We start from the raw sequence: 19,259 nt of genomic DNA, 5'->3' as shown, positions 1-19,259 counted from the left end.
TGGCCTTGGACAAGAGCTCCAGCCTTGACTTCAGGCAACCTGAAACTTAGTTGCAGGAGTGGCCAGGAAGAGTCTGGTGGGTGTTCAGAGCTCAGACGGGAATTGATGGTGCTGTTCGGTGCTCAGAAATGAGGGCTGCCCAAATCTCGACAGCCTCATTTTCTCCCACATGGGGAAAGATGAGGTTACCTTTGGCCCAGTGAGGTGTGAATGTGTGGGGATGAGTAACTGAGTGAGTGTGTGGAGTTGTGTGTGAGTGACTGAGTGGTGTGCGTGAGTGACTGAGTGAGTGTGTGTTTGGTGTGTGTGAGTGACTGAGTGAGTGTGCAGTGGTGTATGTGAGTGACTGAGTGTGTGTGAGTGACTGAGTGGAGTGTAGATGCTAGTGCATGTCACTGAATGAGTGTGTGCAGCCGAATGTGAGTCTGACCTAGATATGCCATTTTCCAACTCTCTCTCACTACTACACACCATCACTTTTCCATGTTCCCACTCACACTCACCGACTCACATCGCACTGAGCCTCTCATATGTTGTTGGTTTTTGCTACTTACTCTGTTTTAAATAAACAATTTTTGCTAAGACATTGCTGTACTTTTGCTCAGCAACTGTTTCTTTCCTTAAAATCTCAACTTTTTAACATAATTCAGCTTATTGCTGTGTCAAACCCTATTTTCCAAAGATCTATTAATTGTCCCCTTGAATGAGAAAAATCTGCAAATATAGTCCCCTGAGTACAAAGATTGGACAAGCCTGGTCTAAGTGTCACCTGTTTCAATACACAATGGATTTCACCCTGAGGCTTGCTTAACAATCTGAAATCAGTGTTACTTAATTAAGACAAGCTGTTGGAAGTTATATGTGGTCACTGTTTGACTTCCGAAGAGAAACAGGGTGAATTCTATGGACGTTCACAAAAGTGGATTCTCTTGTCTCACCAGCAGCACATCCCTGCCATGGATTTCCTGGTGACATCAATGCACCATTGACAATGGTGCGACCAGAGAATCTCGACACCAGCGATTGGTGCACCACTTCTCACTGCCGGAAAACACGTGGCTGGAGACTCACAGTATCCCACCCACAGTATCTCCAGGCAAAAAGCCTGCACTGACCATCATCTTACCATCAAGCTAGTCGCAGCAGAAAGAACTCTGGTCCTCATCAAAACTATTGGAACACTGGACGTAGTGCCATCAAGACTAACAGAACCCTATGTGCTTTCAACCCTAGTGGCAGTCTTGTGCCTGGAAAGATGGATCACCCTGCAACAGATGGTCTCCCTTCTGAAGAAACATTTCATTAAACCTCTGATTTCATTGTGGTCTGATCCTGAACCTCCTTCCTTTCCCTGATCCCTCTTTGGATTGTATGAGTGAAAAAAGGGGCAGACATTGAAACCAAAAGAGAAAACGCTGGAAAATCTCAGCAGCTCTGGCAGCATCTGTAAGGAGAGAAAAGAGCTGATGTTTCCAGTCCTTTGTTAAAGCTAAAAGGCATAGAAAGTGGGAGATATCTAAACTGCAGGGGGAGGGAATGAAAGATGAGTCATAGCCACAGAAACCAGGGGAAAAGGCTGTCCATAGAGAGAATAAAGGATGTGAAAGGCCAAACGGCAGAGAAGTTGTAAACTGACAGATTGACAAAGGGTCATCTGGACTCGAAACATCAGCTCTTTTCTCTCCTTCCAATGCTGCCAGATCTGCTGAGATATTCCATGTTTTCTCTTTTGGTTTCCGATTCCAGCATCTGCAGTAATTTGCTTTTAGGCAGACATTGAAATCCCCGTCTCTGAGTTTTGTCTGTGGGTGTGTCTGTGTGTCTGTCTGTGTGCGTGTGTGTGAAATAAACCAACCACCTCATTTGATCTTAAATCAGGTTTGCTTTGCAAGTTATTCACAGAGGATTGGAACACTCCACATTTAAGGATTGTGGAAAACACGCCTTACACTTGTTAAAAAAAATCAAACCTCATTACCTGTTTATGGACAGGTAATGAGAGGAGAAATCAAGGCTGTTTAAATTAAACCCCCCCTGAACATAACACAAACAATTGGAATCTTTGAGTATCATGACATTTTCAACTTTAATATTGCCATGCCTTATATCCAGATGAGGTCATTTTCAGAATTAAAATAATCTCTTCTCTATTTTTCCATAGTATTTAATCTCACTGCAGTCACTGACTCAACAAATATATCTTTTCCAATAACCCCAATTGTGCTTCTATTTCAGCTATGAGGATACTCATGTATACACACATCAAAATTGATTTACTGAGAAGAAAGTTAACTTCTCATTATGTGACATGTTGCTATTCTAAAAGATTTGTGATCTTCAGTCTTATCCAAACTCAGACCCTCTCTGCAAGTGCAAAATTCAACTTTAGATTAGTTAACTGATCTGAGGGCCTATAATCGATGTAAATGAAAGTCAGTAATTATTTATTTCCAAATTATCAATAAGTTATAAAGTGGGAATTTGAAATGGCCCGAGTTTGTAGAACACACACGACATGGAAACTGAAAAGCTCCAGGCTCACAATACAACATTACACCCGAAAATAATTACAAATGAAAGATTGTTTCGAAGTTTGACTTTCACTCATTGAGACTCTCCTGAGGGTTCCAGATGGTGATAGAGGTCTCACTTCAGCTCTTAGCTGAGTATCTGATTCACTGCTTGCTGTGTCAGCAACAAAGCCTGCAAACTTTGGAGCACGTTGGCAAGGTGGGGATTAGAGCACACAGCAATGCAATTTACTGCATGTCAACAATCTTGTCAGCATGGAAGAACCTGAGCCATTCTGTTACTAATTAGTTTCAACCGTGAAAATTATGGCCTGGATCTTTTCTGGAGCGGCAGTCAGAAGCAGATTGCCACTTCGCCCGCAGTTACTTATCTGGAAATTAAAACGCTCTTTTATCACTCAACCTTCCACTCAGGCCAAGTGAGAACAATCAAGTGCAGTGAATTCCTGAGGCCTTCTGTTGAGGGCAGCCAACAAGCATGGGAAGAAGAGAAAAGAAAGGCCTCTGTGGTGTCATTTTGAAAAAGACAAGTTTCAAGCTGTACCCTCCTTTTATGAAAAATAGCCATAGATAGAACAAATATAGGAAGAATGTACAAACTCCACACAGACAACAACCCAGCTTGGAATTGAACCCAGGTCCCTCGCACTGTGAGGTAGCAATGCTAACCACTGTGCCACCAAGCCATCCTAAAATCAGAGTGGAGAATGTGGGCATCGATCTACTACCTGTCACATGCTAAGCAAGCGCTCCACCACTTGAGCTAATTACCCAATTATATAGGTGGTCCAATTCAGTTTCTGATTTATGGTAGCCCTCAGGATATTAATAGTAGGTGGATTCAGTGATGATAATGCCTTTGAATATCTTGGAGTATTGGTTAGATGCCCTCTTGTTGGAGATGGTCATTGCCTGACACAAACGTTACTTGTCACTTGCCTGTCCAAGTTGTTGCTGCTTCTTAGACTGTTGGGACCACTGAATAATGCTAAGCTGGCTTTGCACTGCTTGTGTCTCTTCAGTATTGGCAAGGGGATCTAAAATGGGTATTAAATGCCTTATTTATGCACGTGAGAGGCTTAACATCTAGATTAAAGCATGCACCAGAAACACCTCCAAATTTGTCAGAACCATTATAAGTTCTGATGTTCTCCAGGTGTCCTTTGTGTGTGTGCCGTTTTCAACAGAATGCAATACATTTCTTCCTTACCTTATTCGATCTGCCTGAATGAAGGGATGAGACAGAAAGGCAGCTGCACTGCTGCTTCAGTGGCTCAAGCATCATGTCAAATTGAAACTTCTTCTAAAATAAGAAAGAAATTAAGGATGAGATGTCGATTATAATTTAACCAATGTCGATGTGTTTGAGGCAGTGACAAATGTTCATTGCAATTTGCTGAGCTTGTGGCGACTAGGGGAATTTCACAGTAGCTTCATTGCAGTGTTAATGTAGGCCTTACTTGTGATTAATAAATAAAAACTTTAAACTTTTATGTTATGGTGGAGGATAGGAGTCGGATCATAGCTGAAGGTTTTACACGTTCTGTGCTGCTATTGAAACTTTATTGTAAGTCTTGCCTAACACCTCTACTGAGTAAGGGAAAGAAGCGGAAAAATGCTTCAGCTTTAAAAGTCATATGTTAATGATGAATGGCATTGGGGGGGGAATGCAGACAGCCATACCTCATTCGCATGACTGCTCCCGTCACTTGAGTGACCAAGTAAGGGTCACTTCCTGCCCTCTTGCTTATTTTTGCTGGCATCAGCTGTGTGGGGACACAGCCAGATAAACTCTGGTGGCCTTCCAACGGGTTTGAAGGGTTAAGGTGGCACTCTATGGCCCATAGAGAGGCCACCCAGTGGCAATAGCTGCCCCCATGCCTAACTAGCCACCATGGATCCTGGCTAAACCCTTGCCCCCCGCACCCCCCTCTCCCCACCCCCTCCACCGATCCATCCTCCCAGACCTCACAAGAGCAAGGATCTGCCTGCATGACCCCAATTTTCCTAAAGAAAATTAAACATCTTGGGGAGTCTGATCACCCTGGAGCTGTAGCCTCAGCGATAGCCACCATTTGCAGCAGCACAGCTGATTCTGCTCAGATATTCGCTAACTAAGTGGGCCAGCAGCTCCTATGGATGGACCGTTATCCTTAGTTGGTTGGCAGCCTTGGTGGCAGACTGTTAACTGACACTGGCAGCAAGACGCTGCCCTAAATCCTGCCACCTCCCAAAATGGGGTCAGCTTCCACTTCCACTCGTGGTGGAGTGGTTTCAGCTTCTGTGGAAAAATTCAACTCCCAGAGTCAGGTTTACATATTTCTAAATCAATGAGCTGTGTTAAAATTCAGATCAATGCCAACTCTGTTTGAACAGTATATTACTGTTCACCAATGTGAGTGTGCTGAGGGGAAAGAAGATGAAAAGAAAGCTATTCCTAGTTCTTTTGGGGAGATTGAATGCATATGTCATTGGGTTTTTCTCTCACTACATGCTGTGTAGTGACTCATGTCTTTCATATGGATTATATAAATCCTGTATTATTTAACATTAAAATAATAATCTGAAACAACACTCTCCAAGAAAGATATTTCTCATTTTGGCAACATTTTTTGAATTTGTCCAAAAGCTGAGAAATAACCATTTTAATTTGAATAATTAATAATTTTAATAATGAAGAGACTTAAATTGAAGTGTTTTTTTAATGCTTCTAATAACTTATATATATAACATATAAGAAACTTTAAATGTAATAAATCATTAAATGCTTCAGAGGAGCATTGGGAAACAAAGGCCTGAAATTTCCTGTAGGTTTAAAGGCTCCCTCTGTTTTAGCAAAAGTGCTGGAATCTGGAAGTCCCGCCCTCAAATCTGGTCCACATCATATTTGTTGAGGGAGGGAATTGAGGTCACTTTTAAATTGCAGATCCAGGTTCACAGAAGCAATTGCACATTACAGGCAGTTCTTCAGTCAGATCTAGTTTTCACTCATGGGATGTCCGAAACACGACTTGTGCACTTTAGGTCTGGCAGAAGAAGATCTGAAAATGCCAGAGTTCTCTGGTCATCTGGCACGCCCTTTTAGATATGGTCCTAGGACACCTTTGGAAGAGGTAAGGTGCATTTTTGGATTGTTAAAAGCAGACGGGCGAGATTCTAAGTGCCCATTTGCCACAGGCGCAAATCCCATTATGGCTGCCAACTCTTCTAAAGGGGGGCACCCTACTTCTCCCTTTCAAAAGGATGTCCCAATCTTAAAATTGGATTAAGACCCCTCCCCCCACACTGCACAGGTATTGGGACACTCCCTGTTGATAAGAGGAACACCCCCGAAACTCACACACGCAGAAGGGACAGTTCCACCCTCTGCTCCCCACCCCCCCCAACCACAACGGATAAAGGGAGCCACCATACTTACACAGAAGGGGAATCACTGCCGATGGAGGAGGCAATTCCCCCCATTCACTGACACTGTCATGGAACACTCCCAGGGTGCCAGGGTTCTCTGGCACCAGGGTGCCAGAAGCAGTCACCAGGTATTTCCCTCAGCCTTCAGGGGTTACAGGTACCTCTGTGCCCCTGGTGTGATCATTACAGCTGGTTTTCATTTCCGGTTGGCGCTGGTATGATGTCATGCCGCTGGGGAGGGGGAGAAATATCATGGATGGCTCTATGCCATCAAGCTCTTAAATAATATTTATTTTAAAGTCTGTACATCAGGTCCACGCCCGGAAACATCAGTGACTAGTGGCGTGCCTCAGGGATCAGTGTTGGGGCCATAATTTTTTACGATTTACATTGATGATTTGGAGTCGGGAACCAAATTCGTAGATGACACTAAGATGGGTGGAAGAGAAAGTGTGCAGAGGACACTGAGAGTCTGCAAAGGGATAGAGATAGTCTAAGAGAGTGGGCGAGGGTCTGGCAGATGGAGTACGGTGTTGGTAAATGTGAGGTCATCCATTTTGTAGGAATAACAGCAAAATGGACTATTATTTGATTGGTAATACATTGCAGCATGATGGGTGTCACCTGGGTATCCTTGTGCAGGAATCTCAAGGAGTTGGTTTGCAGGTGCAGCAGGTAATTAAGAAGGCAAATGAAATTTTGTCCTCCATTGCTAGAGGGATGGAGTTTAAAAACAGCAAGATTATGTTGTAGCTGTATAAGGTGCTGGTGAGGCCACACCTGGAGTACGGTGTACAATTTTTGTCTCCCTACTTGAGAAAGGATTTTCCTGGCACTGGAGGGGATGCAGAGGAGGTTCATTAGGTTGATTCTGGAGTTGAGGGGGTTGGGTTATGAGGAGAGACTGAGTAGACTGGGGCTATACTCATTGGAATTCAGAAGAATGAGGGGGAGATCTTATAGAAACATATAAGATAATGAAGGGAATAGATAAAATAGAAGCAGAGAAGTTGTTTCCACTGGCAGGTGAAACTAGAATTAGGGGGCATGGCCTCAAAATAAGGGGGAGCAGATTTAGGAATGAGTTGGGTAGGAACTTCTTCAACCAAAGGGTTATGAATCTGTGGAACTCCCTGCCCAGTGAAGCATTTGAGGCTACCTCACTGAGTGTTTTTAAGGCAAAGATAGATACATTTTTGAACAGTAAAGGAATTAAGGGTTATGGTGAGCGGGTGGGTAAGTGGAGCTGAATCCATGAAAAGATCAACCATGATCTTTTTGAATGGCGGAGTGGGCTCGAGGGGCTAGATGGCCTACTCCTGCTCCGAGTTCTTATGTTTTTACGTTCTTATTTGCTGGAATTTTACTGCCTCACCCGCCTGAGACTTGTTCCCTCCTGCTTGACGCCAGTGGGGAATGACGGTCAGTGAGCCTCGCCCGCCCCGATTTTGGGGCAAGTATGCCTGTAAAATTCCTGCCATTGTGTCATTGGGGAAGGGGAGGGAAGATCTTAAATTGAGATCTCCCCAGCATAAATCCCATTTTTGGCAAACAAAAATATCAAAAAAGTTTTGCAAAATTGCTAATACATCTTCCCTCAGGACATTTACCTCCTCCATCCTATCAGCCTGTATCACGCACTCATCCTCAAAAACATGGCCCCTCTCCTTAGTGAACACTGAAGGAAAGTATTCATTCAATATCTCTTCTGACTCAATGCACAAGTTCCCACTACTATCCTTGATTGGCCCTAACCTTGGTTTTTGATTAATTTTAAATTAAAAAATAATTAAAAGCATACAAAGCAACAATTTAATCTGAAAAAAAAAAGGTCAGGGTTGGAGGGAGATGGGTAAAGCCAGAAAAATATGCTTGTCTCTAACATTCCATTTCTTGTTTGGATTGAGACTGAAAGTTGAAAAGGGGGAATTTTGAAAATTTTTCTTTATTAATTATAAGGATGAATTTATAAGGATGAAAAAATAGGTTCAGTTGGGTTGCTTGACTGTTACAAGGTAGCTAGGAATGAGTTAAAAAAAGGGCTTAGGAGAGCTAGGAGGGGGCATGAGAAATCCTTGGTGGGTCAGATAAAGGAAAACACCAAAGCTTTTTACTCTTATGTGAGAAATAAAAGAATGATCAGGGTGAGGTTAGGGCCAATCAAGGATAGTAGTGGGAACTTGCGCATGGAGTCAGAAGAGATAGGTGAGGCGTTGAATGAATAATTTTCTTCAGTGTTCACTAAGGAGAGGGGCCATGTTTTTGAGGATGAGTGTGTGATACAGGCTGATAGGATGGAGGAGGTAGACGTTCTGAGGGAAGATGTATTAGCAATTTTGAAAAACCTGAGGGTTGATAAGTGCCCTGGGCCAGATGAGATACATCCTAGGATACCTTAGGAGGCAAGGGATGAGATTGTGGAGCCTTTAGCTTTGATCTTTGGGTCCTCATTGTCCATGGGGATAGTGCCAGAGGACTGGAGAGTGGCTAATGTAGTTCCTCTCTTCAAGAAAGGAAATAGGAATGACCCTGGTAATTAGAGGCCAGTTAGTCTTACTTCGGTGGTCGGTAAGTTATTGGAAATAGTCCTGAGAGATAGGATACAAGACCATTTGGAACGATTCCGTTCAATCCGGGATAGTCAGCACGGTTTCGTGAGGGGTAAGTCCTGCCTCACAAATTTGATTGAATTCTTTGAGCAGGTACCTAAGTGCGTAGATGAAGATAGAGCAGTTGATTTTAGTAAGACATTTGATAAGGTTCCCCATGGCAGGCTCATGAAGAAAGAAAGGAGGTGTGGGATAGAAGGAAATTTGGCCGATTGGATAAGTACCTGCCTGTCTCATGGAAGAAAGTCTGACAACACCAGGTTTAAGTCCAACCGATTTATTTGATAGTAAACTCACAAGCTTTCGGGTTAGCCCCTTCGTCAGGTGAATGGGATGAAGGGTGAAGGGGCTAATCTGAAAGCTAGTGAGTTTACTATCAAATAAATCGGTTGGACCTAAACCTGGTGTTGTTAGACGTTTTACTATGTTTACTCCAGTCCAACGCCGGCATATCCACATCATGTCTCATAGAAGACAGAGGGTGGTGGTGGAGGGAAAATTTTCAGACTGGAGGCCAGTTACCAGCGGTGTACCACAGGGGTTAGTGCTGGGTCCTCTGTATTTGTGATTTTTATCAATGACTTGGAGAGGGGGCTGAAGGGTGAGTTAGTAAATTTGCTGATGACACCAAGATTGGTGGAGTAGTGGATAAGGTGGAGGGCTCTTGTAGGCTGCAAAGAGACATTGATAGGATACAGAACTGGCCGAAAAGTGGCAGATGGAGTTTAACCCCGATAAGTGTGAGGTGATTTATTTTGGTAGGACAAACTTAAATGCGGCTTACAGGGTCAACGGCAGGGTTCTGAGGAATGTGGAGGAGCAGAGAGATCTTGGGGTTCATATCCACAGATCTCTGAAGGTTGCCACTCAAGTGGCTAGAGCCGTGAAGAAGGCTTATAATGTGTTATTGTTTATTAACAGGGGGTTTGAGTTTAAGAGCTGTGGGTTTATGCTGCACCTTTACAGTACTTTAGGTGAGATTACATTTGGAATATTGCGTGCAGTTCTGGTCACCTCACTATAAGAAGCATTGGAGAGAGTGCAGAGGAGGTTTACCAGGATGCTGCCTGGTTTGGAGGATAGGTCTTATGAGGAAAGCTTGAGGGAGCTGGGGTTCTTCTCTTTAGAGAGCGGAGGAGGATGAGAGGTGACTTAATAGAAGTTTATAAGATGATGAGGGGGATAGATAGAGTGGACGTTCAGAGACTATTTCCTCTGGTGAATGTAGCTGTTACTACGGGGCATAACTATAAGGTCCATGGTGGGAGATATAGGAGGGATGTCTGAAGTAGATTCTTTACTCAGAGAGTGGTTGGGGTGTGGAATGCACTGCCTGCTGTGATAGTGGAGTCAGACACTTTAGGAACTTTCAAGTGGTTATTGGATAAGCACATGGAGCACATCAGAATGATACAGAGTGGGATCTTGGGTTTGGAATCGCTTGGCACAACATCGAGGGCCGAAAGGCGTATATTGTGCTATGTTCTAATTGGTGCGACATGGGCATTGCTGGCTGGCCAGCATTTATTGCCCATCCTTTGTTGCCCTTGGAGAACAGTTGAGAGTCAACCACGTTGCTGTGGCTCTGTTGGCCAGACCAGGTAAGGATGGTCAGATTTCCTTTCCTAAAATGAACTAGATGGGTTTTTCCAACAATGGTTTCATGGTCATAAGTAGATTCTTAATTCCAGATTTTTTTTATGGAGTTCAAATTCCAGCTTCTGCTGTGGTGGGATTTGAACCCAGGTCCCAGAACATCAGCTGAGTTCCTGGATTAATAGTCTAGTTATAATACAACTAGGCCATCACCTCCCCATAATTAATTTAATACGTAGCTTTTGAAATCAGCTACTAGTCGGATCTCTCAGGCATTGAGTACTGGCAGCTCCCTTGAGGAGAGCGCTCAATATCTGCCTGAGGAGCCCTGAACAACCTTACTTGTTGCTGTGGTGGGCCAGCTCCCAGTCTGAGTGGGGACCCAATGCTCAAGTGATAATATGACTGTAAGTACTCCCTAACGCAAATTTTTAGTATGCTCTCAACAAAATGAAATTTAATTATTCTGTAGTTTTAAAATAAAATTACTGGGTATTTAGTGCCTGGTATGATTTTATGACATGCTTGTAACTGTACTTGACAGATGCATAATGTTTAAATGTATCACCTTTTTTAAACTGTACACATAAACTCTCCCTTGCTCTTCTTTCTCAGTTCCCATATACATAGGAGCGCCAACCAAAAGAATATCAGTCAATGAATCTTTATCGATGTCAACAGCACACACAGAGCTGCCAAAGTACGAACCAATCTGAAAAAAGAAATGGCATTTATGTCACACAAGGAGAAAAAGTCTTTGTTTCTCTCAGTTTGCAGAAATACAACTGACCTTTAGTTTATTCATTCACTTTACTGCACTTATTCTAGGGCCTTTAGGAAGCAAAAGTGTAGTTGGTTTAACCGTAATACTGAATGGATTCCAGAGGAAGAAACCACACAACAACAACAATAGTCTGTATTCATCTAGCACCTTTAACACAGAAAAACATCCCAAGGTGCTGTGTAAATGTATGAGAAAAAGATGGATGCTGAATCAATGACGGTGATATCACGATGAGTGAACAAAAGATTGTTCAAGGATGTTTGCTTTAATTGTGTTTCTTAAAGAAGCAGAGGGTGCTGTGGAGGCCGATGGTTTTGGGAAAGAAATTTCCATAGCTGTCAAGCCAAGGCAGCTGCAGACACAATACCAATGGAGAAGATAAAGGGATGGAAGCTGTGAGAGAAATATAGAGTTCTAGGGATGAGGGCATTGTATGGCCTGAGAGGGTTCAGAGTTTTATTGATGATGCTGTGGGAAGATTTCAACACAAGACTGAGAATTTTAAATTTGAGGCACTGAAGGTTGAGACCTAATACAGAGCAGAGTGATGGGCATGCGGTGCTGAGTGATTGATAGGATATGGGCAGTAGAAATGCTTAAGAAATCAGCTTAAGTTCACAGAAGATGGAGACTGGGGAGCTGAAGGTGACAAAGCGATAGTTGAGGGCTTCATCCTCAGATAGGGTGAGCTGGAGGTGGAGGGTGGTGCTTTATGGAGGTAGAAATAAGTGGTTCTTGAAGCAAAGAGGATATGTAGTTGGGAACTCAGCTCAAGATTGAACACAATATCAATTTAACAAACAATCTGTTTCAACCTGTGTCACTGTGTCACTGGGCCGGCACTGCAGCACGGTGGTTAGCACTGCTGCCTCACAGTGCCAGGGACCTGGGTTTGATTCCCGGTTTGGGTTACTGTCTGTGTGGAGTTTGTATATTTTCCCTGTGCCCGTGTGGGTTTCCTCTGGGCGCTCCAGTTTCCTCCCACACTCCAAAGATGTGCAGGTTAGGTTGATTGGCCATGCTGCAATTGCCACTTAGTGTCAGGGAGTTAATAGTGTAAATAAGTAGGGTAATGGGGATAGAGCCTAGGTGGGACTGTGGACAGTGCAGACTCGATGGACTGAATGGTCTCCTTCTGCACTGTAGGAATTCTATGATTCTAAGAACCTGTAACTGTAGCTACTGACCTGGTTCCTGATTGTAACTTGTTCTGACGGAAAGAACTGCATTTTTGGAACAGGGATGTACAACCGATAGCAACATCATAAAATGGACGAACCTGATATTGGTTTAGTATTATTAATGGCCCAACCCTGTTCAATTGGTCCAACACTTGCTTAATGCATGCAATGAGGAGAAAATCTAATATCTGTTACAAATTTACTGCTACCATACATGTGTAAGCTACAAATACCACAACAACAAAACTATAACATAGGAATAGCTGTTGGATTTATTTTTTGTGGAATGTCTGTAACATTCCACTCCCAGACAGTGTGAGAATACCATTGACAGCAGGTTTTCCTTCAAATCACACACCATCCTGATGAGGACACACCTCACTGTTCCTTCATATCCTGGAACTTGCAACCTAATATCAATGTGGAAGCACCATGAGCACAAAGATTATAGCAGTTAAAGGAAAGGTGTTCATCAACTCCTCAGGACAAGTAAGAATGGGAAAGAAGCACAGGCATCATTGCCTACATCCCAACAATTTGTTTTTTAAAGACATTTTAAACATACTTGCTTTATGAATTGAGGCATGGATTATAAAAGCAGGGAAGTCATCATGGACAGAACAGAGGTCAATGCTGGAGTACTGTGTGCAGTTCTGGTTATTCTCCATGCCATGTTATCGGAAGGATGTGATTGTACTGAAGGGGGTACAGAGGAGATTCACCAGGATGCTGTTTGGGATGAAACATTTAAGTTATGCAGAGAGGTTGGGCAGGCATGTGTTGTTTTCATTGGAGCAAAGAAGACTGAGGGGCAACCTGATTGAGGTGCACAAGAGTATGAGAGACTTGGACAGACTGGATGAAGAGCAATTGTTCCCTTTACTTGAAGGATCAGTCATGAGGGGATATAGGCTTAAGGTGAGGGGTAGGAGGTTTAACTTTTTTACCCAGAGGCTGGTCACAGTCTGGAGTGCACTGCCTGGGAATGTGGTGGAGGTGGGTTGCCTCACATCCTTTAAAAAGTATCTGGATGAACACTTGGCACGTCATAACATTTAGGGCAATGGGCCGAGTGCTAGCAGGTGGGATTAGGTGGGAGTTCAGCTGTTGCTGTTGTGTCAATGCGGACTTGATGGGCCAAAGGTCCTCTTCTGACTGTACGATTCTATGATTCCATGAAAGTTCGGAGCAGAGGCTGAGAGATTTGAAGAAGATAATTTAACAAAACTGGAATCCAGCTAACAAAACTGTACTAATGTTTCCAGACCACGTTACCATAGCTGTAATCCATATTTAATTGGAAACACCTGATTCGGTTTCTAAGTGCCCCACTTCCTGTACCTCTAACTAACATTCAGCTTTTACTGATTAGCATGTCAATACTGAATTAAAGACTCTGGTTTCTCATGCGTTCTTTAGGCAAAACCAGACTTCTGAGGTCATATATAATGTTAGATTGTTACGTGATGATCTGTTCTGAACTAGGAATTGGGAAACAAGTTTTAAATTTAGGTAATTAACAAAGAAAATGGAACTGTCTTATATCTTCTCTCATGCTACACCATAAAATTTGATTAAAAAATATAGTCAGAAAAATATTAAACTCATTTGTTTAACATGATGCAGAAATACTATCACAACGTTCAAAAGGATACAGCTGAGCATAATGGTGATGTAATTATATTAGTGAAATACCTGTTTTCCTTTCAGAGTCTGTAAAATATTTGTCCTCTGGCCCTTTGAAGTGTAAATAATAACTTGTCCGGTATGATTGTATCGAGGTTGCCCAGCAACATACCACACATCTCCAACAACGGAGACAGAGGTCAGAGAGTAACCTAAATATTGGAAATCAATAGATTGCAGTGAAAGTTCAAGCAGAGAATCAGTGTTTTGTAAAATTTTCAATGCTATGAAAAGTGCATGTCTAGTGTGCAAATACTGCCAGGTTCCTGGTTCATTAGATTTGTAGTATATGTCCGAAATAGCTATCTTCTTTATATATATGTTAAAATAGAAGATGGAATTAAACTGGAGCATCTTTTTATTCAGATATACCCGTGGTGGAAATAATATATCTCAATTAGGATCATAGCGTCTAGAATTTTTAATTGAAGCATTGCCCCTTTTTAGGAACATAAAGTCTAGGAGTAGGATTCGGCAATTCAGCCCTTCAAGTTTGCTCTGCCATTTAATATGATCATGACTGATCTAATCTTGGCCTCATCTCCGTCTTGCTGCCAGCTCCCAATAACCCTTCATCCCACTGCTAATTAAAAACCTCCTTTAATTTGTTCCGGTGGGTTCCACACTCTGGGTTAAAGAATTCCACAGATTCACGGCCCTTTGAGTGGAGTTAATTTCTCCTCATTTCTGTTTTAAATCTGCCACACCTCAGCTTAAAACTATTATCTCTCATTCTAGAATGTCTACAAAGGGGAAACATTTGCTCCACATCTACCCCATCAATCTGTTTTAGCATCTTATATGCCTCAATTAGAGCTCCTCTCATTCTTCTAAACTCCTGTGTGTATAAGCTTAAATTGCTCAATCTCTTTTCATCAGACAAGTCCTTCAAATCTCCCAAATCAATCGAGCAAACCTTCTCTGAACTGCCTCTAATGTATTTACTTCCTTCCTCAATTAAGGGAACCTAAACTGTGCACAGTACTCCAGATGTGATCTCACAAATGCTCTATACATTTGCAACAGCATTTCCCTACTTCTATATTCTATTCCATTAGCAATGAATGCCATAATCACATTTGACTTCCATGTTACCTGTTATACCCACATACTAACTTTCTGCGATTCATGCACAAGGACACCCAGATCCCACTGCACCGAAGCATTTTGAAGATTCTCTCCATTTAGATAATAAGTTGCCTTTTTATTGCCCCAATCAAAATGGATAACCGCACACACTTATCCATGCCCTACATTTTAGCTCACTCACCTGACTTATCATTTCCACTGATAAGTATCTTATTTTTTCCTTGCAACTTGCTTTCCCACCTATTTTATTGTAACCTGTAAATTTTGCTATAGTATATTCTATCCCTGCATTCACGTCATTAATATAGAATGTAAATAATTTGGGTCTGGGGACGAACCCTGTGGCATCTCATTACTTACATCTTGCCAACCCGAAAAAGACAAATTTATCCCCATTCTCTGCTGTTTAGCCAATCCTCCAGCCGAGCTAAAATATTGCCCCCAACCCTTACTCTTACTCTGACTAATAACTTCTTGTGTGGCACCTAATCTAACTTCTGGAAGTCCAGATATACTATATCTCCAGGATCCCCATTATCCAGTTTGCTTGTTACATCCTTGAAGAACTCTAGCAAATTAGTCAAACACAATTTACCCTTTAGGAAACCATGCTGACTCTGATGGAAAGCATTTTGACTTTCCAAATGCCTGGTTACTACTTCCATAATAGTGGGTTCCAACAATTTCCCAAAGACAGATGTTAAACTAACTAGTTTATAGTTCCCTGTTCTCAGGCTTTCTCTCATTTTGAACAGAGGCATTACATTGGCTTTTTTTCCAATTCACTGGAACCTTTCCCGCACCAAGGAATTTTGGAATATTATAACCAATGCCTCCATTATCTCTGCTGCCACATTTTTAAGACCCTAGGATATTGGCCTTCAGGCCCTGGAGACTTGTCTGCCTTTACCCAATAGTTCGCTCAGTACTTTTTCCCTAGTGATGGCAGTTGTTTTAAGTTCCTCCTTTTCAACAATGTCTGCATTACTTACTACTATTGGGATGGTTCTAATGTCTTCCACCAGGAAATCCGAGGCAAAATATTGATTAAGTGTCCCGTCATTTCTGAATTCCCCATTACTAATTCACAGTCTTGTCCTCTAATGAACCAACATTGGCTTTAGCTACTCTCTTCTTTTTTATATATTTATAGAACCAATACTTATAAAGACAAATTGGTGGAGAGTAATGCTTCATGTATTTTAATTTAGGCCAATCTTAATGAGGATGCACCCATTTACTGCTAAGCCCAGGTAAACATTGGCAGGGATGGGAAGTTTGAATTGTTACAACAAGGTGCAACTCATTCCAAAATTAAATTGCACCCCAAAATCATGCTGGCGTAAAATCAATCTCCAGAATACAGGTAACTTAAGTTCATCTAGAGGGTCTACAATCAATTTATATTTGCAACAATTTGCCAGCTGTCCATGTTTCTTCACACTGTTTACTTGGCAAGCAGTGTGAAGTAGCAGAAATACTTGCAAACTAATTAACAACCTGATAGATCATGATGTGGAAGCTTTTCCCATCTCTACATCAGCTGACAGCAGAGACCTACAGCTTCCTACAACTTAAATGGTAGGCAGACTTTAGTGTTGGTGATGAGGTCCACTTCAGTGGGAGCCACATGTCACCTTCATTGGGGAAGGCCTGCAGTAAGAAAGTGTCCATCAAGACAATTGACTGTGTAGAGTTTACGCATTCTTCCAGTGTCTTTGTGGGTTTCCTCTGAGTGCTCCTGTTTCCTCCCACAGTCCAAAGATGTGCAGGTTAGCTGGATTGGCTATGCTAAATTACCCCTTAATGTTCAAAGATGTGTAGATTAGGTGGATTAGCCAAGATAGATGCATGAATTACAGCGATAGAGCAGGGGGCTGGGCCTGGCTGGGACGCCCTTCTCGACTGTTGGTGCAGACTCAATAGGCTGAATGGCCTCCTTCTGCACTGTAGGGATTCTATGATTCAAACTCGTAAGCGTTCACGACAGGATTATCTTTTGGGTCCCCAGCTGATGACTCCCCAATCCACTGCTTGTTGAATACCAGCAGTAGTGGAATGAGGCCCTTAAGTGACCAATAATTACCCACTTATCCGATGAGTATAACAAATAACAAATAATATCCGGGCAGAAAGGCCATCCATAAACCTTCCTGCCACAGACTTGATCAATGGAAGCATGTAGGTGGTGGGTCTCCCAACATGTGCCCTCCTACCTCAATTAAATGCCCCTCCACACTTCCAAACACATGACTGGGGTAGCATTAAGTTTCACCCAGTGATAGAAGGAGGCTGGGTAGTGGGCAGGATACCCACACAAGTGAATACCCTGTGGGATACAAATGCAGAACTCAGAGCCAGAGCTCTACTGTCCACTCAGCAGGATTACCTGGAGTGGAATCTGAACCATCTAACTTCAGACTCAAGAGCTTGGGATGCCACCAATAAATCAAAGATTCACCCCACAATATTTCCCGATGATGACTTTTGTAATTAGTCAATCTGTCAGAAAGTCACATTTTTTTTTGTTTACTTTATTCTAATCCAATCAAGTCAAATTAAAGCCAATTCAGAGTCCTAACAAGTTGCAACATTCCCGATTCAAGCTGACAAGACAGGGCCCTCACCTCCTGTCTTGGGCTTGATCTACATGATCCAAGCTGATTGGAGTAGCTGTAGCTCCTCCTCCAAGGCTTGATCTTATTTGCATCTTAGCCAAAAGGCCGAGATGCCGCTTGAAAAAATTGCTTCAAATGAAGCTGAAATGTAACCTAATGACTTCAACCAAGTGCAGCATTTCAATATTACACTTGATCACATTCATCCCAATTAATATGTTCCTAATTTGGAACAATTAAATCCTGTAGCTGAGGCCATTCTCCATCAGCTTCATTCTTCAGCATGCACGTAAAAGTACATGTTGCCATTAGCAACACTGAGTGATCTGTAACACACTAACAATTCAATGATTATCTTACCTAAATATCCAGCAAGAGGTTCATTGCTTTCTTTTAATTTGTTTATAAATGTCTCATTGTCGGGAATAACCACATCATTGTTATTAAGCAAAAGGACTGTTCCATTCCAATCATAGGCTCCAACTGCTCCTAACATGATGCTGTCCTAGTGTTTAGAATGAGGAAAATATACAAGAATACAGCAATATAATTTCATACTAGAAAAACATAACTCAATAATCAAAGCTTAAATTGTCCTGTCAGCAGGGTGAACAGCTGGAAAGGGCTAACTGTAATAAATAAGAACTAAAGAGGGAGTTTCCAAGTTGATACTCTGCCAGGGTTACATGGAATCCTTTTTCTTCTTAGGCAGTTTCTTGGGATTGAGGATGATTTACTACCACTCTGATTCAATGAGTTCTGAAGTGGCTGATCTGCTCATTATGTGAACTGCAGAGTCTGCCACATGCAGGGCCTGCCACATGCAGGGCAGGTGGCGCTTGAAGGCTTGGGTACACGAGTTGTTTGAAGGTTTGTATGCTCTGACACCAGACCTTGCTGCTGCGTGTTCCTCATGAAGTCTTTCTATGTCCTTTTCTGTCCTCACGAAGGGCCCTACTCTATTCTGGTCAGTCACAAACCCATGAGTTGGGGGCGATGCTTGATCTCTTCAGAGATGCTTTAGGACATCATTAATGTGCTCCTCCTGGGAGTAGCCTGTGAGGAATGAATTCCAAATAGACCCATTCCTTTGGGAGCCTGGTGTCAGGCATATGAGCAACATGTCCTGCCTAGTGGAACTGGTTTATCACTTGGATGCTGAACATGTTGGCTTAGAGAGGACACTGCTGTTAGATCACTTTTCCTGCTGCTAGATTTGGAGCATTTTGCAAAGGTATCACTGCCAGCACTTCTCCAGTGCTTTGAGGTATCTGATATAGAATAGGCATGTGTATCGGAGCACAGGGATCACTGCTGTCTGGTGAAACATAACCTTAGTCTCGAGTTTGCAATCCTTGTCCTCATATTCTCTTTTCCTCAGTCAACCATAGGTTGAGCTGGCACAATGGAGGTGATGCTGCATTTTGTTGTCCATGCATACCTGTGTTGAGAGGAGGGTCCTAAAATATGAAAAATGATTCATATTTTCCAAGATCTCATCATCGATCTGAACTGATGGGAGGAGGCGTTTTGCTGAGGGAGTTGATTGGAAGAGGAACTTAGTTTTCAATGTGATTAATGGAAGTTTTGTTTTCTGAGGCTTTGGAGAAGGAGTTCACAATGACTTGAGTGAGTGCACACAAAAGGATCATCTGCATTCCAGTGCTCAATGCCTGGAGTGATGTTGATTTTGGACTGAAAGCAATTTGAACAGTTTTTCAACTATCTTGTAACTTATCTTCCCCCCTCCCCCTCTC

The 19,259-nt window shown here is 42.4% G+C and overlaps 1 protein-coding gene across 1 annotated transcript in view; it reads right to left on the bottom strand.

The window, feature by feature from the left end:
* Positions 1-19,259, bottom strand: part of itga1 (integrin, alpha 1) — a 181,416-nt gene that overhangs the window by 56,157 nt on the left and 106,000 nt on the right. Inside the window, exons 11-14 of the mRNA XM_080185552.1 lie at positions 17,863-18,007; positions 13,805-13,947; positions 10,713-10,856; positions 3,742-3,834 (exon numbers count right to left, since the gene is read on the bottom strand). Coding sequence (XP_080041678.1) covers positions 3,742-3,834; positions 10,713-10,856; positions 13,805-13,947; positions 17,863-18,007 — 525 coding nt within the window. The remainder of the gene's footprint in view (positions 1-3,741; positions 3,835-10,712; positions 10,857-13,804; positions 13,948-17,862; positions 18,008-19,259) is intronic.

This window comes from Carcharhinus amblyrhynchos, chromosome 1 (assembly GCF_965287045.1).
Source record: "Carcharhinus amblyrhynchos chromosome 1, sCarAmb.v2.hapA, whole genome shotgun sequence".
In the NCBI taxonomy this organism is placed as follows: Eukaryota; Metazoa; Chordata; class Chondrichthyes; order Carcharhiniformes; family Carcharhinidae; genus Carcharhinus; species Carcharhinus amblyrhynchos.
Note: the sequence above shows the minus strand (reverse complement) of the source record. Positions and strands in the feature narration are given on the sequence as shown.